We start from the raw sequence: 20,893 nt of genomic DNA on the forward strand, positions 1-20,893 counted from the left end.
CTGAATTTGCAGAGCTAACGCGCAAACTAAAGCAAACATTAACTATCAAGCTAGCTAGTACCTATTCCATTTATGTGGCGTCGTCAAAGATGGAATATTTGCTATCGTCAGTTTATTCCAAGATTAGCATGCAGCTGTAGTGCTTCAAAGTCCCTGTGATAAGGTTAGCGATAAACTGAAGTCCAAACTGAACAGAACTACACTCTCTTATACCATTGTCTTAAATATATTTAATGGTCTCGTTGCAAAAGCTAAATTGTCGCTAGTGATTTTTTATTTTTTTTCACCTTTATTTAACCAGGTAGCAAAGATTATAGCAAACACCACAGAAACGGAATTGGTGCTCGCTAGCTTTGCAAATTCAGCTATTGTTGGAAGCTAGCCAATATGAAACAAACTATGTTAAAATTACAAAAGGTTGCAGCATGTGTTGTGTAAATGTGTGTGTGTGCAGCTAGACCGGCCAGCCAGCCAGTCAGGTAGAAAAATGTCAGAAAAAAGTAAAAAGACGGACATCAGAGTATTTTTCAGTACACCAAAACGCAAAGTCAATCAATCAATCAATCAATCAATTTTATTTTATATAGCCCTTCGTACATCAGATAATATCTCGAAGTGCTGTACAGAAACCCAGCCTAAAACCCCAAACAGCTAGAATGCAGGTGTAGAAGCACGGTAAGAACTCTAGTAGCCTAATATCTCAAAGACTAGTTGATAAAATGTTCATAAGAAAGAAGTGAAATGCTAATGGAAATGTTTCACAATGATGTCATTAGGCAGAGCAGGCAACAGATGGCACACAGACAGCTGAGTTGGGGACAGATATGCAGGGACAGACTGGCAGAGACAGGGAGTCTCAGGTAAGTTTGTTGAGTCTTTGTTTGGCAACATTATGAAAGGTTCTCAATTTTTTTGATTTGTAAAATAGGGACATAATTGGAAAATGCCATGGATACCCCCACTCTCAACTTAAACTGGTGACTAAACTAAGATTTGTTAAAGGCAATGGTATTGCTGTTGTGATTAATTGTGTAGTTTTGGGTACCGGTAGTTAGGAGTACAGCAAACACCTTATTTCTTTTCTAGGAGTCAGACTGTGAGTCAGTGAGGGTGGTGAAAGGGAAAGAGCCAAGGAGAGAGACTTCAGAGGACAGTGTCACAGCCACGGCAGGACCAGGTGTCACCCTTGTTGCCAGCAGCACCAGTATAGGGGACAGTGGCACAGCATCGTCCAGTTACCTCAGTGATGGCACAAAACCATATCAGCCACACCCACAATTTATAGAACCGCAAACTCTTGCCAACAGAGTGTTGACGTTTCAAGAGAGATGGTTTCGCGATTTCCCCTGGCTACATTATAATCCATCAATAAAAGGAGTGTTGTGTTTTCACTGTAGCCAAGGGTTTTCAAGCCAGCCATCTTTTGGCCAAAGAGCAGATGCTGCCTTCATTAGTGCAGGATTTAGGAACTGGAGAAAAGCCATTGAAAAATTCACAGCACATCAAAACTGCCAAACCCACCGCCACTTTGTAACTGTAACAGCACACCAGTTAAATCCAATCAGTGTCCAGTTATCCAGCGCGTGGGTTAAACAGCAGGCATTGCTTGATGAAAATTGTTAGTTCGGTGCGGCATGAAGTAAGACAGGGACAAGCCTTTAGAGGCCACACGGATGACAGTGGGAATTTATACCAGCTTTTGAAACTCAGGGCAGAAGAGGATGATCCCATTTTACTGAAGTGGTTAACAGAGCGTGCCACAATGTACACAGGCCCCAAAGCACAGAATGAAATTCTGAACATCATGGCCAATACAGTCATTCGAGGCATTGCAGCTGAGATTAGGTCTCTTCCGATTGTACAATTTTCATTAATTGTTGATGGTACTCAAGATGTCTCTGGTGCTGAACAGGAGAGTGTCTGTCTGCGTTATGTTGACCATGACCTTGTCCCTCACGAGGACTCGCCTGTTGTCTCCGACACCCTGTCTCTGGTATGCAGGCTGCAGTCGAGTGTGTGCGGTCATCTCTTAGGGGCAAGAGAAATGACGAAAGCTACCTTGCACTGTATGAGAAAGCAACAACTTTGATTGAATCTATTGAATCCATTGAATCCATTGAGACGCACTCAAGACGATTTGCTGGCAAAGCATTGGATCACTATAGGGCAGAATTTTTTTAAGTGTTGGATGGTGTGGAGGTTCAGTTTGGCGACCGTTTTGACCAGGACAGTCTAAACGTCCTGCAAAAGTTGGAAAGAGCGCTTCTCACGGGCGAGTTGGATGAGTCTCTAGATCAGTACCCTGAGCTGAACATAGATTCTCTTTCAGTGCAGATCCCTCTCTTTCACAACAAATACCCCTGTAGCAGCAGTTGAGAGGCAGCAGAGGTCCTCAGGAGGCTTCCAGTGGAGGTGCGGGGGTTGTTTGACCAAGTTGAGGTGCTGATCAGAATTTTGTTTGTGGTGCCAGTGTGTTCATGTGAGGCTGAGAGGAGTTTCAGTGCACTCCGCAGGTTAAAGACTTGGCTACGGGCCAGCATGGGCCAAATGAGACTGAACGGCGTAGTTGTCTGTAATGTACATAAAGACAGGCTGGACAGTCTCAAGAGGGAAAATATCTGCCAGCAATTTGTTGGATCCATTGAAACCCGCAAACATATGTTCGGTTCTTTTGATCAGTAGTGTGTATAGCAGTGGTTCTCAACCTTTTTTGGGTACTGGAACCCCTGCATATTTTGAGGCAAGGCAGGCAAGGTTTTGAGCGGTCCTCAGGGACCTCCACCCCCTCTATATTATATGTAAACTTACTGGAAACCTTGTGGTACTGAATACGTTCATTACACTTTATTTTATTTCACGGACCCCTTGCAATTAGTCCATGGATCCCTGTTTGAGAACCCCTGGTGTAATTGATATTTGTTCTTTTGTTTAGTAGTTTTCAGTTTTTAGTACATGACAGTACACTTACAAATTATTTATTTCATGTTATTTTATTTAAAATTGCATACTTTGTGTGACATACTTGTCCATAGCTGCTGTTTGAAGAGTTGAGACACTGACTGAAAGATATTTTGTTTGATTTATTTGGGTTTTTCATTGAAGTAGTTATTTTGCTTTTAGAACTGTACTTATTTTAAGCTTTTTGTTCTTGTAAAGATATTGTAGAAGACTCAGGCCAGGTGCACATATTTAATGACTATATAAATGTATCACAAAGTCAAATTAAAAGGTCAATTCAATACGGAGACCAACTGGTCTCCGATGGTTCTCAATGGAGATTATTTACGATGAGATCACACCATGTTCATTGTATTTATGAAAACTACACCCATACAGTGTACAGTACCATTGCGCCTACTGGCCTTTCTTGATATTGCTGGTTGTAAGTACGAATACCTGCATACATACTGGACTGATAAGGAACACTGCTATAACTATTATTAGTAGTAGTATTATAATGATTTAAACAAGTTGGGACAACCCTTCAGTTAACTACTGTACCTATCAATTATCCAGTAGTAGTGATTATGGTTCCTCAATATACATTTAACATATTACAACGTAGGCTGTGTTACAGCACTACTTTTGGTGTCCCCCTCAGGAATTGCTCCTGAGAAAATGTCATGTAATTGTCCCCTCCAAGGTTGATATCAGATTTTCGCCCCTGACCCCACAGAATACAGTACCGTATCTTTAGAGTTCCAAAAACCTTTTGACCATTAGCAGGTGCATGGTATGCTTGTTTCTGGCTCATTAACATATTTTGAGGCGTGCCTTGTAAGAGGCTACATTTGTGCACCCATGAGCGAGAATGCTGTATCAATTTAACCGTTATGTGGTTATCTTCTTATGGCTGAAGGGGCAGTATTGAGTAGCTTGGATGAAAGGTGTACAGAGGTGCCCATATTAAACAGCCTGCTCCTCATTCCCAGTTGCTAATATATGCATATTATTATTCATATTGGATAGATAACACTCTGAAGTTTCTAAAACTGTTAGAATTATGTCTGTGAGTATAACAGAACTCACATGGCAGGCAAAAATCTGAGAAGTTCCACTTCCTGTTTGTATTTTTTCTGGGGGTGCCAATTTTCAACCAAGCTCTCATTGAAATCACAGAAAGATATTGATGAGTTTTCACTTCCTACGGCTTCCACTAGATGTCAACAGTCAATAGAATTTTGTCTGATGAATCTAATGTGAAGGGGGGCCGAAGGAGACAGGAATTAGTGAGCTCTGGCAGGAGGTGATCACGCATTGAACACGCGCGTTCACGTGAGAGTCAGCTCCATTCCATCGGTCAACTGAAGTCGATGAAATTCTCCGGTTGGAACGTTATTCAAGATGTATGTTAACAACATTCTAAAGATTGATTCAGTACATCGTTTGACATGTTTCTACTGACTGTAACGGAACTTTTGGACATTTCGTCACGTTATAGTGGACGGTAGTGGACGCGCTTTGGGTTTGGCGTTTGGTAAACATGTCCAAAGTAGCTAATATGACATAAATAACTGAAGCCAGTTTCAAGAGCCCCAGTTACTAGAACAGTTTTGGTCAAAATTCAGAAACTGCAAAGATACAGCCCTTTTTTAACAAACTCAGATTATACCCCCCTCTTCAACAATACATCCAAGGTAGTTACAGTACAGTTTCACAATGAATGCATTCAGGACTACGACATACAAGTTTGGTTAAGCAGGTTTGCCACACTCAGGTCAGTGGCTAGGAGTGGCCTGGACGCAACCCCAGCACCATCACGCTGGGAAAAAACAGGGGCTCCGTCCACTACTACGGCATGCCCAAACCTTGTAGGAACTGCGGCCAACTGGGCCATCTGGCCGCATCCTGCACAGTCATCATCTGCAAGATCTGTAAATACTACCACCGAGCATACCCCCGCTTCGACTGTACCTCCACGGGGCCATTTCTTCAGAACCTACCCAGTTCTTGCACCGGCAGGGCAAGGGCCAATGCCACCAACCCAGATCGCAAACCCACCAACCCCCCCACCATCAGACAACAGCAATGAAGACCCAGACCTTTCCACAAAGAACGCCCAACCAACCACCCAAGACGTGTCAGAAACAGCTCCCATCCCTGTCACCCCCCAAGACGTGCCAGAAACAGCCGCCATCCCTGAAGGTACTTCTAACGTTGCACCCCCAATGAATCCCTTCCTTGCCACCTCCATCCCCGCCAAACCCCTGGTCAAAGTGAAGCCGGTTTCGAGAGAGGTCATACAACCGGAAGACCCCCTCACCACACAACTCCAGTTCTTAAAAGGTTGACGACGACCCAAACTGGACAAAAATTACCAAACGGAAAAGACCAGATAAACAACAGAACAACAAGAGACCAGACCAAAAGACCACTCCAGAACCTAAACCCCGACGCCAGCAAACTCAACACCCCAGACCACTCATCACACCACCTCCCCCCCTCGGACCCTCCGAACCACCTTCACCCCTCCCAGCATCACCCATTCCACCACCAAGACAGTACAGGGTTTCACCAGGAAGTCAGTGGGGAGGCATGTTAAGACCAGTGAAGAGCCAAGAACCACCCAACACAAATGACCTGCAAGAGGCTCTCATACAAATCTGCAATGATATAGCCAACACCAAACCTGGACCTCCCCCTAATAATCCATCATCATGGTCCTGACAACACAGACCGAACAAAAGGCTTTTCCCCAGACATCTGTGGGTCTGGGCCCTGTTTGCTACCTCTGTCTTCCAGCGTCCAGCCTTGCCGCCGCATCGCTCCTGCTCCAACACCAGCCCAGGCCCATGGACATAGTTCCTGGTTCCTGTATAATTCTGGTCCCCCGCACCAGACCCAGCACCTACCCTTGGCCTCAGTCCCGGTCCCAGCACAACTTCCAGTCCCGTCCCCAACAGAAGTACCAACCCAGGTGTACCCAGTCCAAGCCACAACTCAAGCACCAATTTTGGACACAGCACCGAACAACCACAACTGCCAATTCCTTTCAGTAACTGCCAGCCCTTCCCCTCCGCCAACACAAAGACACATTGTGACTGACTGACTGATTGTCTGACTGAACAGACTGACATATATTGATATTTTTTTTGCCTAATTTGAATTGATAACTATAAATGTTTACTATTTGGAATGTTTTATTAATGTTTTATTAATGATGGATTGAATTTTAACTTGTTGAACATTTTAAACTGTAATGATTTTTGGAATAACCAAATCAAATTACCTTAAACCTTAAAGTTGACCTTTGGGTCTAGGGATCCCTTGTGTGTATGCTTGCTCCTCACATTGTCTTTCCTTCCCTCTACAGATCCCAACCCAGCGCCAGTTCCTGTTTCTACCAGGTCCACAGCACTAGACCCAACACCAACCCAGGTTTTCCCGATCTCAGCACCAACCCTGGACACAGCACCGACCAACCACAACTGCCACTTTCATCCAGCAACTGCCAGTTCAGAACCCACCCCTTCCCCTCCCCCAACACAAAGACACAAACACACCGTCAACCACTCCACCAGGCCAACCATGGCTGACTAACTGACTGGCTGACAAATTGACAGACTGATTGTTACTGAGTTGGAGGCGGACGAGGCCACGCAGTCATGTGTGAACAGGGAGGACAGGAGGGGGCTGAGCATGCACCCTTGTGGGGAACCTGTGTTGAGGATCAGCGTAGTGGAGGTGTTGTTTCCTACCTTCACCACCTGGGGGCGGCCAATCAGATAGTCCAGGACCCGGTCGCACAGAATGGGGTTCACACCCAGGGCCCCGAGCTTAATGATGAGCTTGGAGGGTACTACGGTGTTGAAGGTTGACCTATAGTCAATGAACAGCATTCTTACATAGGTTTTCCTCGTGTCCAGATGGGATAGGGCAGTGTGCAGTGTGATGGCAATTACATAATTTGTGGATGGAGGCGGGACGTTTATTGTCGTGGGTCTAGGGTGTCAGGTGAGATAGAGGTGATATGATTCTTTACCAGCCTCTCAAAACACTTCATGATGACAGAAGTGAGTGCACGGGGCAATAGTCATTTAGTTAAGGTACCTTTGCTTTCTTGGATACAGGAACAATGGTGGATATCTTGAAGCAAGTGGGGACATAAACGGAAACATAAACACTCCAGCCAGATGGTCTGCGCAAGCTTTGAGGACGTGTCTAGGGATACCGTCTGGGCGGGCAGCCTTGCGAGGGTTAACACACTTAAATGTCTTACTCTCGTCGAGGACGAGAGCCCACAGTCCTTGGGAGCTGGCCGTGTCGGTGGCACTGTCGTATCCCCAAAGCAGGCGAAGAAGGTGTTTAGCTTGTCCGGGAGCAAGACGTCAGTGTCCGCGACGTGGCTGGTTTTCCTTTTGCAATCCTTGTTTGTCTGTAGACCCTGCCACATACGTCTCGTGTCTGAGCCGTTGAATTGCGACTCTTGACTCTGTACTGACGTTTTGCCTGTTTGATTGCCTTACGGAGGGAATAACTATACTCTTTGTATTCGACCATATTCCCTGTCACCTTGCTATCGTTAAATGCGGTGGTTTGTGCATTCAGTTTTGCGCGATTTGATTAAATTAAGTTGTATTCATTATTTATTGTTTGAATTGTTCATTTTTTAAGGTCATGTAAATTTGATTTGAAAAGTTTACATGTAATGAATTATGGAAAAAACAAATAAATTGACCTACATTGCCATGTCCTTTTGGTCTGTTTTGCCCTGTATCAATGGTGTAACTTATAGATGATTTGGATATGAAGTGTGAAAATTCTAATATAGGTACCATTGACTTGCATTGGATTTGTGCCACAAATGCTAAAAGGTTAGCGTTTGAAACACCGGCCAGGTATACAAAGCCAAACCATGGATTGCTGTCATACCTTGACAGATTCTCAATTGGGATAGTCTGTCCTCTTCTCGACTCCTCCGTCCTCCTCTCCTCCATAAAACGTAAACCGGTAAGTGGTCGAGTGATCGAGGAGAGTGTCAATTCGTTAGTTGGCAAACAAAGGAGGCTGCTGCCCTCTTCAATAACTTACTTCGACAGAGGATGCACAAGAGCATCCTCGCGGCAGGTAGCGCAGAAGTGTTTTATAATCCGCCCTTTGAATCAGCTGTTTTCTCGAAGGAGAAAAGCATGCAAACATTAAAAAACGATACGCTACTTACCCTTTTATCTATAAAATGTCTTCACAACTCGATACATTTGTTTTTATCACTTTACGCATTTACTTTGGCATTCCAGTCCTGTAAACATAATTTGCCTTGTATCACGCGAGTGGAGTAAGGAAACCAATAAAGTGCATTCGGAAGGTGTTCAGACTCCTTGACTTCTTTCACATTTTGTTATGTTTCAGCCTTATTCTAAAATGGAATTTTTAAAAAAATTACTCAATCTACACACGATACCCCAAGCTAAAACAGGTTTTTAGACATTTTTGCACATTTGTAAAAACAAAACAATACATACGTATTCAGACCCTTTGATATGAGACTCGAACTTGAGCTCAGGTGCATCCTGCTTCCATTGATCATCCTTGAGATGTTTCTACAACTCGATTGGAGTCCACCTGTAGTACATTCAATTGATTGAACATGATTTGGAAAGGCACACACCTGTCTATATAAGGTCCCACAAAAACCAAGCCAGGAAGTCGAAGGAATTGCCGTAGAGCTCTGAGACAGGATTGTGTCGAGGAACAGATCTGAGGAAGGGTACCAAAAAATGTCTGCAGCATTGAAGGTCACCAACAACACAGTGGCCTCCATCATTCCTAAATGGAACGAAGTTTGGAAAGACCAAGACTAGCTGGCCTCCCGGACAAATTAAGCAATAGGAGGAGAGGGGCCTTGGTCAGGGAGGTGACCAAGAACCCGATGGTCACTCTGACAGAGCTCCAGAGATCCTCTGTGGAGATGGGAGAACCTTCAAGAAGGAGAACCCTCTCTGCAGCACTCCACCAATCAGGCCTTTATGGTAGAGTGGCCAGACGGAAGCCACTCCTTAGTAAAAGGCACCATGACAGTCCGCTTGGAGTTTGCTAAAAGGCCCCTAAAGGACTCTCAGACCATGAGAAACAAGATTCTCTGGTCTGATGAATCCAATATTGAACTCTTTGGCCTGAATGCCAAGTGTCATATCTGGTAGGAAACCTGCCACCATCCCTACAGTGAAGGTCCCGTGGTCCCGTGTGGCTCAGTTGGTAGAGCATGGCGCTTGCAACGCCAGGGTTGTGGGTTCAATTCCCACGGGGGGACCAGGGTTCAATTCCCACGGGGGGACCAGGATGAATATGTATGAACTTTCCAATTTGTAAGTCGCTCTGGATAAGAGCGTCTGCTAAATGACTTAAATGTAATGTAAATATGAAGCATGGTGGCGGCAGCATCAGGCTGTGGGGATGTTTTTCAGCGGCAGGTACTGGGAGATTAGTCAGGATCAAGGGAAAGATGAACTGAGCAAAGTACAGCGAGATCCTTGATGAAAACCTGCTCCAGAGCGCTCTGGATCTCGGACTGGGGCGAAGGTTCACCTTCCAATAGGACAATGACCCTAAGCACACAGCCAAGACAACGCAGGAATGGCTTCAGGACAAGTCTCTGAATGTCCTTGAGTGGCCCAGCCAGAGCCTGGACTTGAACCCGATCGAACATCTCTGGAGAGACCTCAAAATAGCTGTGCGGCGACGCTCCCCATCCAACCTGACTGAGCTTGAGAGGATCTGCAGAGAAGAATGGGAGAAAGTCCCCAAATAAAGGTGTGCCAAGCTTGTAGCGGCATGCCAAAGAAGACTCGAGGCTGTAATCGCTGCCAAAGGTGCTTCAACAAAGTACTGAATAAAGGGTCTGAATACTTATGTAAATGTGATATTTCAGTTATGTTTTATAACTTTTTTTGCAAAAATTTCTAAAAACCTGTTTTTCCTTTGTCATTATGGGTTATTGTGTGTAGATTGATGAGAAGAAAAAAAACGATTTAATCAACTTCAGAATAAGGCTGTAATACAACAAGCAGGTAAAAGTGATCTGAATACTTTCCGAATGCACTGTATGTCATTTTCTATCCCTTAAACATTGAGGAAATCTTCACACATTATTCACTCTGATAATATCAGGATGTATGATGATAAACCTAAATGACTAATTTTTCTGAACAGGGGAAAACAAACATCAACAAATTCACTGAGAATACAATACATAGTATGAAGAAACATTACACTGAGCCGCAGCTCCATACTATTTGCCAGACATAGAGAACTGATACTGTTTACTGGTTGTTTGAGAAGAATTGGTGTTGGGGGGTCAGTGGGGGGTTTTAGATTTTTGGGGGAGGGGATTCATCATGTCTTACTCATTGTTAGGTAGAAGTTTGGTCCTAATCGGATGTTTGGTACTATATTTATTATATATTATATGAATCCTTTAAATGAAAATTATCAATTTGAGTGCAATCCAATAGCTTAGTCTTTTACACTCGTACCCTTATACTGTATGGGTTGAAAATGGCAGATTTGGGCACTAATAATCCATGCATTTGTTATAATCCATGCATTTGAAATTAATCCATGCATTTGTTACTTCTAGGTTAGACTACTGCAATGCTCTACTTTCCGGCTACCCGGATAAAGTACTAAATAAACTTCAGTTAGTGCTAAATACGGCTGCTAGAATCCTGACTAGAACCAAGAAATTTGATCATATTACTCCAGTGCTAGCTTCCCTACACTGGCTTCCTGTTAAGGCAAGGGCTGATTTCAAGGTTTTACTGTTAACCTATAAAGTGTTACATGGGCTTGCTCCTACCTATCTTTCCGAGTTGGTCCTGCCGTACATACCAATACGTACGCTACGGTCACAAGACGCAGGCCTCCTAATTGTCCCTAGAATTTCTAAGCAAACAGCGGGAGACAGGGCTTTCTCCTATAGATCTCCATTTTTATGGAAGTCTGCCTACCCATGTGAGAGACGCAGACTCGGTCTCAACCTTTAAGTCTTTACTGAAGACTTATCTCTTCAGTAGGTCATATGATTGAGTGTAGTCTGGCCCAGGAGTGTGAAGGTGAACGGAAAGGCTCTGGAGCAACGAACCGCCCTTGCTGTCTCTGCCTGGCCGGTTCCCCTCTCTCCACTGGGATTCTCTGCCTCTAACCCTATTACAGGGGCTGAGTCACTGGCTTAGTGGTGCTCTTTCATGCCGTCCCTAGGAGGGGTGCGTCACTTGAGTGGGTTGAGTTACTGACGTGATCTTCCTGTCTGGGTTGGCACCCCCCCTTGGTTTGTGCTGTGGTGGAGATCTTTGTTGGCTATACTCGGCCTTGTCTCAGGATTGTAAGTTGGTGGTTGAAGATATCCCTCTAGTGGTGCGGGGGCTGTGCTTTGGCAAAGTGGGTGGGGTTATATCCTTCCTATTTGGCCCTGTCCGGGGGTATCTTCGGATGGGGCCACAGTGTCTCCTGACCGCTCCTGTCTCAGCCTCCAGTATTTATGCTGCAGTAGTTTGTGTCGGGGGGCTAGGGTCAGTTGGTTATACCTGGAGTACTTCTCTTGTCTTATCCAGTGTCCTGTGTGAATTTAAGTATGCTCTCTCTAATTCTCTCGTTCTCTCTTTCTTTCTCTCTCTCTGAGAACCTAAAACCCTAGGACCATACGTCAGGACTACCGGGCATGATGACTCCTTGCTGTCCCCAGTCCGCCTGGCCTTGCTGCTATTCCAGTTTCAACTGTTCTGCCTGCGGTTACGGAACCCTTACCTGTCCCAGACCTGCTGTTTTCAACTCTTAATGATCGGCTATGAAAAGCCAACTGAGATTTATTCCTGATTATTATTTGACCATGCTTGTCATTTATGAACATTTTGAAAATCTTGGCTCTCTAATTTTATCCTTCTCTCTTTCTTTCTCTCGGAGGACCTGAGCCCTAGGACCATACGTCGGGACTACCGGGCGTGGTGACTCCTTGCTGTCCCCAGTCCGCCTGGCCTTGCTGCTATTCCAGTTTCAACTGTTCTGCCTGCGGTTATGGAACCGCCACCAGTCCCAGACATGTTGTTTTTCAACTCTTAATGATCGGCTATGAAAAGCCAACTGAAAATTATTCATGATTATTATTTGACCATGCTTGTCACTTATGAACATTTCTGAACATCTTGGCATAGTTCTGTTATAATCTCCACCCGGCACAGCCAGAAGAGGACTGGCCACCCCTCATAGCCTGGTTCCTCTCTAGGTTTCTTCCTAGGTTTTGGCCTTTCTAGGGAGTTTTTCCTAGCCACCGTGCTTCTACACCTGCATTACTAGCTGTTTGGGGTTTTAGGCTGTGTTTCTGTACAGCACTTCGAGATATTAGCTGATGTACGAAGGGCTATATAAAATAAACTTGATTGATTGATAATAAGCGCCTGAATTGGAACGTTGTGGCTGTATGTACAGTAACATGCTATACATGACGTCAGAGTTCTGGCTCTGAGCTTCACAGTGCTGTATGGGTTTTGACTGAGAGACGTTCTGAACTTGAGCCCCGCGCGTGACAAGAAGTTGCCCCTATTCCTCCCTGCAAATGTTTTGTTGTCTGAGCAAGGGAAATGCAGGGAATTAGGAGGAAGCGATGTATTTTGAAAGATGAGACGTTGAGGATTATAATACATTTTTGATGTCATACAAGCAAGCCAAACCCCTGTGAGTCAAAATGTGGACTTCACATTTCCAAATGTCATATACAATGGCAACATTTATGATCACTATGTTGGATGTACAGTTACAAGATGACATGTCATACCCTGGGTTGTTTCTATGTGTGTTTATCGTGAAGAAAATTTGCCGCGGTACACATCTGAATGCACTTAGGACTCATTTCTATGCTCAACAAAATAACAATCATTTTCCCATTATCTCCAAACTGTTCCCTTTCAACAATTTAGCCCTATCCATATTGTCACATCCGTCGTAGTGAAGAGACCAAGGCGCAGCGGGATTGGAATACATTCTTCTTTTAATAAACGAAGAACACTTAAACAAACGTGCCACTATGAACAACTAGTGCTGACATGCAACTAAACATAGACAACTACCCACAAAACCAAAATGTAAAATGGCAACCTAAATAGGACCCCCAATCAGAGACAACGATAAACAGCTGTCTCTGATTGGGAACCAATTCAGGCCACCATAGACCTACAATATGCCTAGACTTACAAACACCCCTAGACATACAAAAACCCTAGACAATACAAAAACACGCATACCCACCCTCGTCAGACCCTGACCTGACCAAAATAATACAGAAAACATAGATAACTAAGGTCAGGGCGTGACACATATAGACCAATTCCCACGAGTGTATAGGGTTCATTTCTCAGAAATCAAATTATATTTCAAAAAAATTATGCAAGAAACAATTTGAGATGCTGGGTGTAATAGCTTTCTGAAATGACATGGAACGACCCTACAGTAAAATACATTCATTCATTTATTAATTAATTCCAATTATGGTAGCATTGACTTTTTTTACAGTATAATACAGTAAATTGTATGATATTGTACTGTGTCTCATTACCAAGTATATTACAGTAGGTGTACTGTTATATGAAATTCAAGACAACCCCTTTACAGTGTAACTCACCTGTCACACCCTGATTCTGAGAGAGAGAGAGAGAGAGAGAGAGAGAGAGAGAGAGAGATAGAGAGATAGAGAGAGAGAGAGAGAGAGATAGAGAGATAGAGACAGAGAGATAGAGACAGAGAGAGATAGAGACAGAGAGAGATAGAGAGATAGAGAGATAGAGAGATAGAGAGACAGAGAGATAGAGACAGAGAGATAGAGACAGAGAGATAGAGACAGAGACAGAGACAGAGAGAGAGAGAGAGAGAGAGAGAGAGAGAGAGAGAGAGAGAGAGAGAGAGAGAGAGAGAGAGAGAGAGAAAGAGAGAGAGAGAGAGAGAGAGAGAGAGAGAGAGAGAGAGAGAGAGAGAGAGAGAGAGAGAGAGAGAGAGAAATCCATTGTTCTTTACCTTCCGTGGAGGGGGAGATGGGCCAGTGTTGGCGAGGAGAGGGGACAGGAGGAACGCGAGGTTCTCCTCTGAGCAGACCATTTTTCTTCCCAGATGGCTTTGCAGTGGCGTAGACCACACGAATGTGCTGCGAGCGCTCCCGGTCCCGGCCACTGAGGAACTCTGGTAGATCATTGACCTGGAAAGCAGGACCAGAACTGCAGTCTTATTTGGAGCAGAATCATTGACAGAAGTGATCAGAGAAGTGATCACTCATTAAAACTTTGTTTCAGCATTTTTGTTTCTGGAAGGTCCTTGGGAGCTGTGATGACATTCGAGGACAGTAGGTTACATCTGAATCCGAATCATTATGTGAATGTGAACGGTCTCTAGGGATAATATATGAGGACACTATTCGGGAACAATATCTGGAGACAGTAGAAGGACAGTCTCCCAGCCGCACTGGCTTGCTGAAGCCTTGTTCCTCCTGGTTCTGCCACAGGAAACAGCTTGCTCTGATTACTGACTGACTGTCACACACACACACACACAGACACAAAGAAACACCCACACACAAAAACACATGGGATTGCACTCGCGCACACACAAACACACATACTGTACACACTCTCTCTCCCTTTCTGTACTGGCAGACTATACTGTGAGAAAGGGGCAGGGTGAGCTAATTCAAACAGCATTGCCTGTAGATGGGAAAAAACTGGTAAACTGGAAACCAGTGACAAAAGGTAATAATGACCAGGTATAGTAACACTCATTTACCATGATTATATCATTTCCAGCTTATTTTGTGCCTGCAGTCACTTATTTTGGGCCAACAGTCACTAAAAGTACAGCGCCCAGAGTATTTTTTTTCTGATGAAGTGCTGTAGTGAGGAAAAACTCCTTGCCCTAACCCTTGACCTATAACCTAGAGGCTGTCTGTTATTGTATTCTATTCCGATTCCCATGTGCTTCTGCTCTCTCCCACATGTTAACACGTGAGTCACACATTTTTGTAGTAATAAAACACCTCTCCTTGATAAAAAAAAAAGAGGAACACACACCACACATGTTTCAAGCTAAGGCCCCATGTTCTCTAGCCAGTCTGTTTGTGCTATAATGCAAATATTTGGCATGACAATGGACGAGTTCATTTCGCGTCGCCCGGTGTCCCGGCTGGGTGGAGTTTGATCATTTTAAACCCTTCCATTGGTCCTGAAGTGTAATCTCCATCCTGTGGGCACAGGGCAATGCGAAATGAACTCACCCAATGAGTGTCAAGGAGTTTGAATAATAACACAAAGCAGACTGCCACTCAGGCTACATTGCTGTCTGATATGATCTCATCCTCACACTGTGTGGTAGTGAGGTCTCTTCGGGTCTCCTCAGCCTGTGTTCATGGTTATCATGCTTGCCACTGTCCAGGCTATCAATAGGTCAGGCGATCAAAGCCACTGTGTCTGCCATAAGCAGTTAAATAGGGCTTAACATGACAGGATCAGCAGCAAAGCGTCCTGTCACTATACTTAGAAATGGCCCAGGGCGCCAGGGAGGGCAGACAGTACCAGACACTAATTATACAAAGGTCAAACAGAGAGATAACAAAGAGTTAGAGAACGGGTCAAATGACATACAGTATGTTCAGTATATAATCAGTAATAACTCCTGTGTGTGTGTGTGTGTGTGTGCGTGCGCGTGCGTGCGCGCGTGTGCGTATTTGTGTGTGACCAAACAAGAATGGTTTTGTTGTTTGTCCAATAAAAATAGATATTATGCATAAAGGCAAGTCATATACGTCACTAAAGTTTTTGATGTTTGCATTACACAATATTCCAACATTGTATTTATGTCCCAACACATATCATAACTCTCTAGGCAGTCCTTACCAGCTCGATGTCTCGGATGTGTCTGAAATCGACCGCAGTTGTGAGGGTGCGCGGCGGGTACTCAGCCAGATACACACACTCATCACTGAGAACGACATGCATGAACACCTTGTTCACCCTCTCCGAGACCACCACGCACGGTTCATAGGCGCGGATCCGCTCATACACCCCGCGCTCGGTGTTCCTCTTGAGAAATGAGTCTAGTTTACTGTTGCGCCTGCACTGCAAGCCTCCCGCGCCCGTCATGGCCATGGGCATATTGGGTACAGCCGGGGCACCAACGGAGCTCACCTGCCACTTGCATCAGAGAAACACGAACGGAGAGAAGAGACGCGCTTTTCTTGGTCTGTGTTCAACTCGAATTTTAGAGCGACTTCCACTCTCTGTGAGTTGCGATAGCAATGCTACACACCACGGGATAAAGTAACCTAGGTGATATTACATCCATGGCTTGATCGTTAAGAAAGTGTACGCTCTGGTCGCGTGCGTACCGCCCTTGCGCTCTTCATCCGTGCGCTCCCCAACCTGAGTTGTTCTAAGCTTCATTGGTTATATATAAAGCTCTTCGCTGATTGGTTGACACCCTGCCACCGCTGCTCCTACGTTAGTGTATTTAGAGGTCAGTGTAGCCGCAGCGGCCCTCAGGTGTAACGTTACCTCACAGGGAGGAGGGACATGAGGGGACTTGCCCCCCTATTGACATCAGTCCATTTACAGGTACCTGAGAGCGAAAGTTAGGATTCCTTCCTTCAGTTAATTGATTATTGTGGTCATATAGCGCCACCTAATGGATGAGATGATGGTTTTCGTCTAGAAGAGAAATATGGTGGGTGAGGGACAGTGTGAACAAACAGGTGGCAGAAAGAGAATTCACTAGGTATGTCATTTGAGAAAGGGTCGTTTTGACTTTATTTGCATAGTAGCGAATAGTAGTTGAAAAAACAAGCATACAACATTTACATAATGCATTTCATCCACCATCTGTCAGTTGGAACTGTACCACACTAAGGGACCACTTACTAGTCACGTCGTCTTCTCTGCTCTCTCTGCCTTCCCTGCTCTCTCCGTCCTCTCTGCGCTCTCTGCCTTCTCTGCTCTCTCTGTCTTCTCTGGTATCTCCGTCTGCTCTCTCTGCTCTCTCCGTCCTCTCTGCGCTCTCTGCCTTCTCTGCTCTCTCTGTCTTCTCTGGTATCTCCGTCTGCTCTCTCTGCTCTCTCCGTCCTCTCTGCGCTCTCTGCCTTCTCTGCTCTCTCTGTCTTCTCTGGTATCTCCGTCTGCTCTCTCTGCTCTCTCCGTCCTCTCTGCGCTCTCTGCCTTCTCTGCTCTCTCTGTCTTCTCTGGTATCTCCGTCTGCTCTCTCTGCTCTCTCCGTCCTCTCTGCGCTCTCTGCCTTCTCTGCTCTCTCTGTCTTCTCTGGTATCTCCGTCTGCTCTCTCTGCTCTCTCCGTCCTCTCTGCGCTCTCTGCCTTCTCTGCTCTCTCTGTCTTCTCTGGTATCTCCGTCTGCTCTCTCTGCTCTCTCCGTCCTCTCTGCGCTCTCTGCCTTCTCTGCTCTCTCTGTCTTCTCTGGTATCTCCGTCTGCTCTCTCTGCTCTCTCCGTCCTCTCTGCGCTCTCTGCCTTCTCTGCTCTCTCTGTCTTCTCTGGTATCTCCGTCTGCTCTCTCTGCTCTCTCCGTCCTCTCTGCGCTCTCTGCCTTCTCTGCTCTCTCTGTCTTCTCTGGTATCTCCGTCTGCTCTCTCTGCTCTCTCCGTCCTCTCTGCGCTCTCTGCCTTCTCTGCTCTCTCTGTCTTCTCTGGTATCTCCGTCTGCTCTCTCTGCTCTCTCTGCTCTCTCCGTCCTCTCTGCGCTCTCTGCCTTCTCTGCTCTCTCTGTCTTCTCTGGTATCTCCGTCTGCTCTCTCTGCTCTCTCCGTCCTCTCTGCGCTCTCTGCCTTCTCTGGTCTTTCTGTCTTCTCTGGTATCTCCGTCTGCTCTCTCTGCTCTCTCCGTCCTCTCTGCGCTCTCTGCCTTCTCTGGTCTTTCTGTCTTCTCTGGTATCTCCGTCTGCTCTCTCTGCTCTCTCCGTCCTCTCTGTGCTCTCTGCCTTCTGTGCTCTCTCCGTCTCCTCTGGTATCTCCGTCTGCTCTCTCTGCTTCCTCCGTCCTCTCTGCGCTCTCTGCCTTCTCTGCTCTCTCTGTCTTCTCTGGCATCTCCGTCTGCTCTCTCTGCTCTCTCCGTCCTCTCTGCGCTCTCTGCCTTCTCTGCTCTCTCTGTCTTCTCTGGTATCTCCGTCTGCTCTCTCTGCTCTCTCCGTCCTCTCTGCGCTCTCTGCCTTTTCTGCTCTCTCTGCCTTCCCTGCTCTCACCGTCCTCTCTGCGCTCTCTGCCTTCTCTGCTCTGTCTGTCTTCTCTGGTATCTCCATCTGCTCTCTCTGCTCTCTCTGCTCTCTCCGTCCTCTCTGTGCTCTCTGCCTTCTCTGCTCTCTCCGTCTCCTCTGGTATCTCCGTCTGCTCTCTCTGCTCTCTCCGTCCTCTCTGCGCTCTCTGCCTTCTCTGCTCTCTCTGTCTTCTCTGGTATCTCCGTCTGCTCTCTCTGCCTTCTCTGCTCTCTCTGTCTTCTCTGGTATCCCCGTCTGCTCTCTCTGCTCTCTCTGCTCTCACCGTCCTCTCTGCGCTCTCTGCCTTCTCTGCTCTCTCCGTCCTCTCTGCGCTCTCTGCCTTCTCTGCTCTCTCTGCCTTCTCTGCTCTCCCCGTCTCCTCTGCCCCCCTCTTTTCCAGAAACACCCCACCTGCAGCTGCCTGGCTCTGGCTAGGTAGAACATGGGACCAATGTAGCCGCCAAAGCTAGGGAAGCAGAGGTGAGGAGGAAGGACCAAAGACACCAACCTATGCCTGGCACGAGCAGATCACATGGGAGTCCCTCCACTGAGCTACGGGTCGCAGACTTCCAGGTGTGTCCTTCCTTCCTCTGACGGACCGGAGCAGACTCAAAAACTACCACCACCACCTACCTGAACAAAATGACAGGGATGAACCCAGGAGTGATGTGTCGCTACGATTGAACACAATTAATGCCTACTCTGCTCCCTCCGTCTCCTCTGCCTTCCTCCCCCCTGTTCTCCAGAAACACCGCACCTGCAGCTGCCTGGCTCTGGCTAGGTAGAACAGGGGACCAATGTAGCCGCCAAAGCTGGGGAAGCATATCATCATCTTCATAACATTGCACAACTTTTGCACAACTTCCAGCTTTGTAGACCCCATGAGGAAAAAGAGCGTCTAGAGCACTAGAACCGGAAGATACGCCACCGCGGTGGGCTCCAGGACAGCTAGCACATTCTTCAGGGCCCTCCTCTTCAGAGACAAAGTTGTCTTCCCCTGGGTCTGACTCTGGGCGGGGCTCGGATTCCATAGCGTCCAGACCATGCTCCCTAGACAGTTCAGCGTGAGCAGGAAGAGGACGGAGACGGCAGCGTCGAGCTGAGGAGGTCATCGAGTTCCGTGAAGCCTGTGAGGACGACCAGACTCTGGGTAATGGCCCACACCAGGCCGTAGACGGCCAGCTGGTACTCCCACTTCCCCAGATGCAGGTAGAGGACGGGTTGGGCTGCAGCATGGTAACTCTCCACACACATGCAGGCCAGGAGGATGGGGCAGCCCACCAGGTTGAGGATGGTGATGGCCTCGCCTGGAGAAAAGAGGGGCCCTGGGCGGCTGATGAAGTTGGTGTACATGGGTATGGGCTTCAGGAGCAGGTAGAGCAGGTCCAGAAGAGCCAGGTTCAGACCCCGAATCTGAGACAGCCACAGGTGTTAGTCAACTAGCACCACACAATCACAGTAGTCATCTAGAACCTGAGAGTCACAGTACAGCATTTAGTAATCTATAGCCTACTACAGAGCCATGCACGACAGGCATATCAATCTGGGAAAGGTAAAAGCATAGAAATATAATATATTTAGAATCTATTTAGAATCTATTTCTATGGATAAAAATAGCACATAGCATGATCGTCACAAGTAAAACCTTCAAAACCTGTAGTGCTAGAAAAAAGTTAGTACCAAACTAAGTGCCAGGTGAAGCAGAGCAACTGGGACGGTAGACAGACAGACCTTAGATGCAGACAGAACCTTCCCTCCCTTCAGCTGCAGCCACAGCAGAGCAGCGTTTGGCTAGAAGACCAGTCCACATGTTGACAACCTCAACCCTCCATCCTCAACCGCCATCCTCAACCCTCCATCCTCAACCGCCATCCTCAACCTCCATCCTCAACCCTCCATCCTCAACCGCCATCCTCAACCCTCCATCCTCAACCCTCCATCCTCAACCGCCATCCTCAACCTCCATCCTCAACCCTCCATCCTCAACCGCCATCCTCAACCCTCCATCCTCAACCGCCATCCTCAACCTCCATCCTCAACCCTCCATCCTCAACCTCCAGCCTCAACTCTCCATCCTCAACCGCCATCCTCAACCGCCATCCTCAACCGCCATCCTCAAACCTCCATCCTCAAACCTCCATCCTCAACCCTCCATCCTCAACTCTACATCCTCAACCGCCATCCTCAACCCTCCATCCTCAACTCTCCATCCTCAACCCTCCATCCTCAACCCTCCATCCTCAACCCTTCATCCTCAACCGCCATCCTCAACCCTCCATCCTCAACCCTCCATCCTGATCTCTCCATCAACCCTCCATCCTCAACCCTTCATCCTGATCTCTCCATCCTCAACCCTCCATCCTTATGTTCTGTGAGGTCCTTCCGGATCCTTTCCAGTCCACGTGGAAATTCCTCGTGGACTCCTCAGTTGACTGTAGTTGAGACAGCTGGAGTAGTAGAAGAGTTGAGGATAGTAGGATAGGACGAGAACGCCCCCCCCCCCCCCACCTATTGATGGATATAACTACTGTTCACATTTCACCCATCACTATACAGGAGGGGTCCACATTTGATCCACATTTGGCCTAACACTACACAGCTGATTCATGGAATCAATTCCTCATCCAGCTTTGATGATATGAATCAGCTGTGCGTAGTGCTAGGGTAAAAACCA

General features: G+C 46.5%; 1 protein-coding gene and 1 pseudogene across 1 annotated transcript in view; one reads left to right on the top strand and one right to left on the bottom strand.

Annotated features, from left to right (window-relative positions):
- The window catches only part of c39h12orf56 (chromosome 39 C12orf56 homolog), a 31,625-nt gene extending 15,175 nt beyond the window's left edge, over positions 1 to 16,450 (bottom strand). The window contains exons 1-2 of the mRNA XM_055905048.1: positions 15,864 to 16,450; positions 13,999 to 14,176 (exon numbers count right to left, since the gene is read on the bottom strand). Of these exons, the coding sequence (XP_055761023.1) occupies positions 13,999 to 14,176; positions 15,864 to 16,121 (436 nt within the window). The 5' untranslated portion in view covers positions 16,122 to 16,450. The remainder of the gene's footprint in view (positions 1 to 13,998; positions 14,177 to 15,863) is intronic.
- A 3,577-nt stretch (positions 16,451 to 20,027) lies between these two features.
- LOC129838724 (mucin-2-like) lies at positions 20,028 to 20,701 on the top strand (annotated as a pseudogene).
- Positions 20,702 to 20,893: the final 192 nt, after the last annotated feature.

This window comes from Salvelinus fontinalis, chromosome 39 (assembly GCF_029448725.1).
Source record: "Salvelinus fontinalis isolate EN_2023a chromosome 39, ASM2944872v1, whole genome shotgun sequence".
NCBI lineage: Eukaryota > Metazoa > Chordata > Actinopteri > Salmoniformes > Salmonidae > Salvelinus > Salvelinus fontinalis.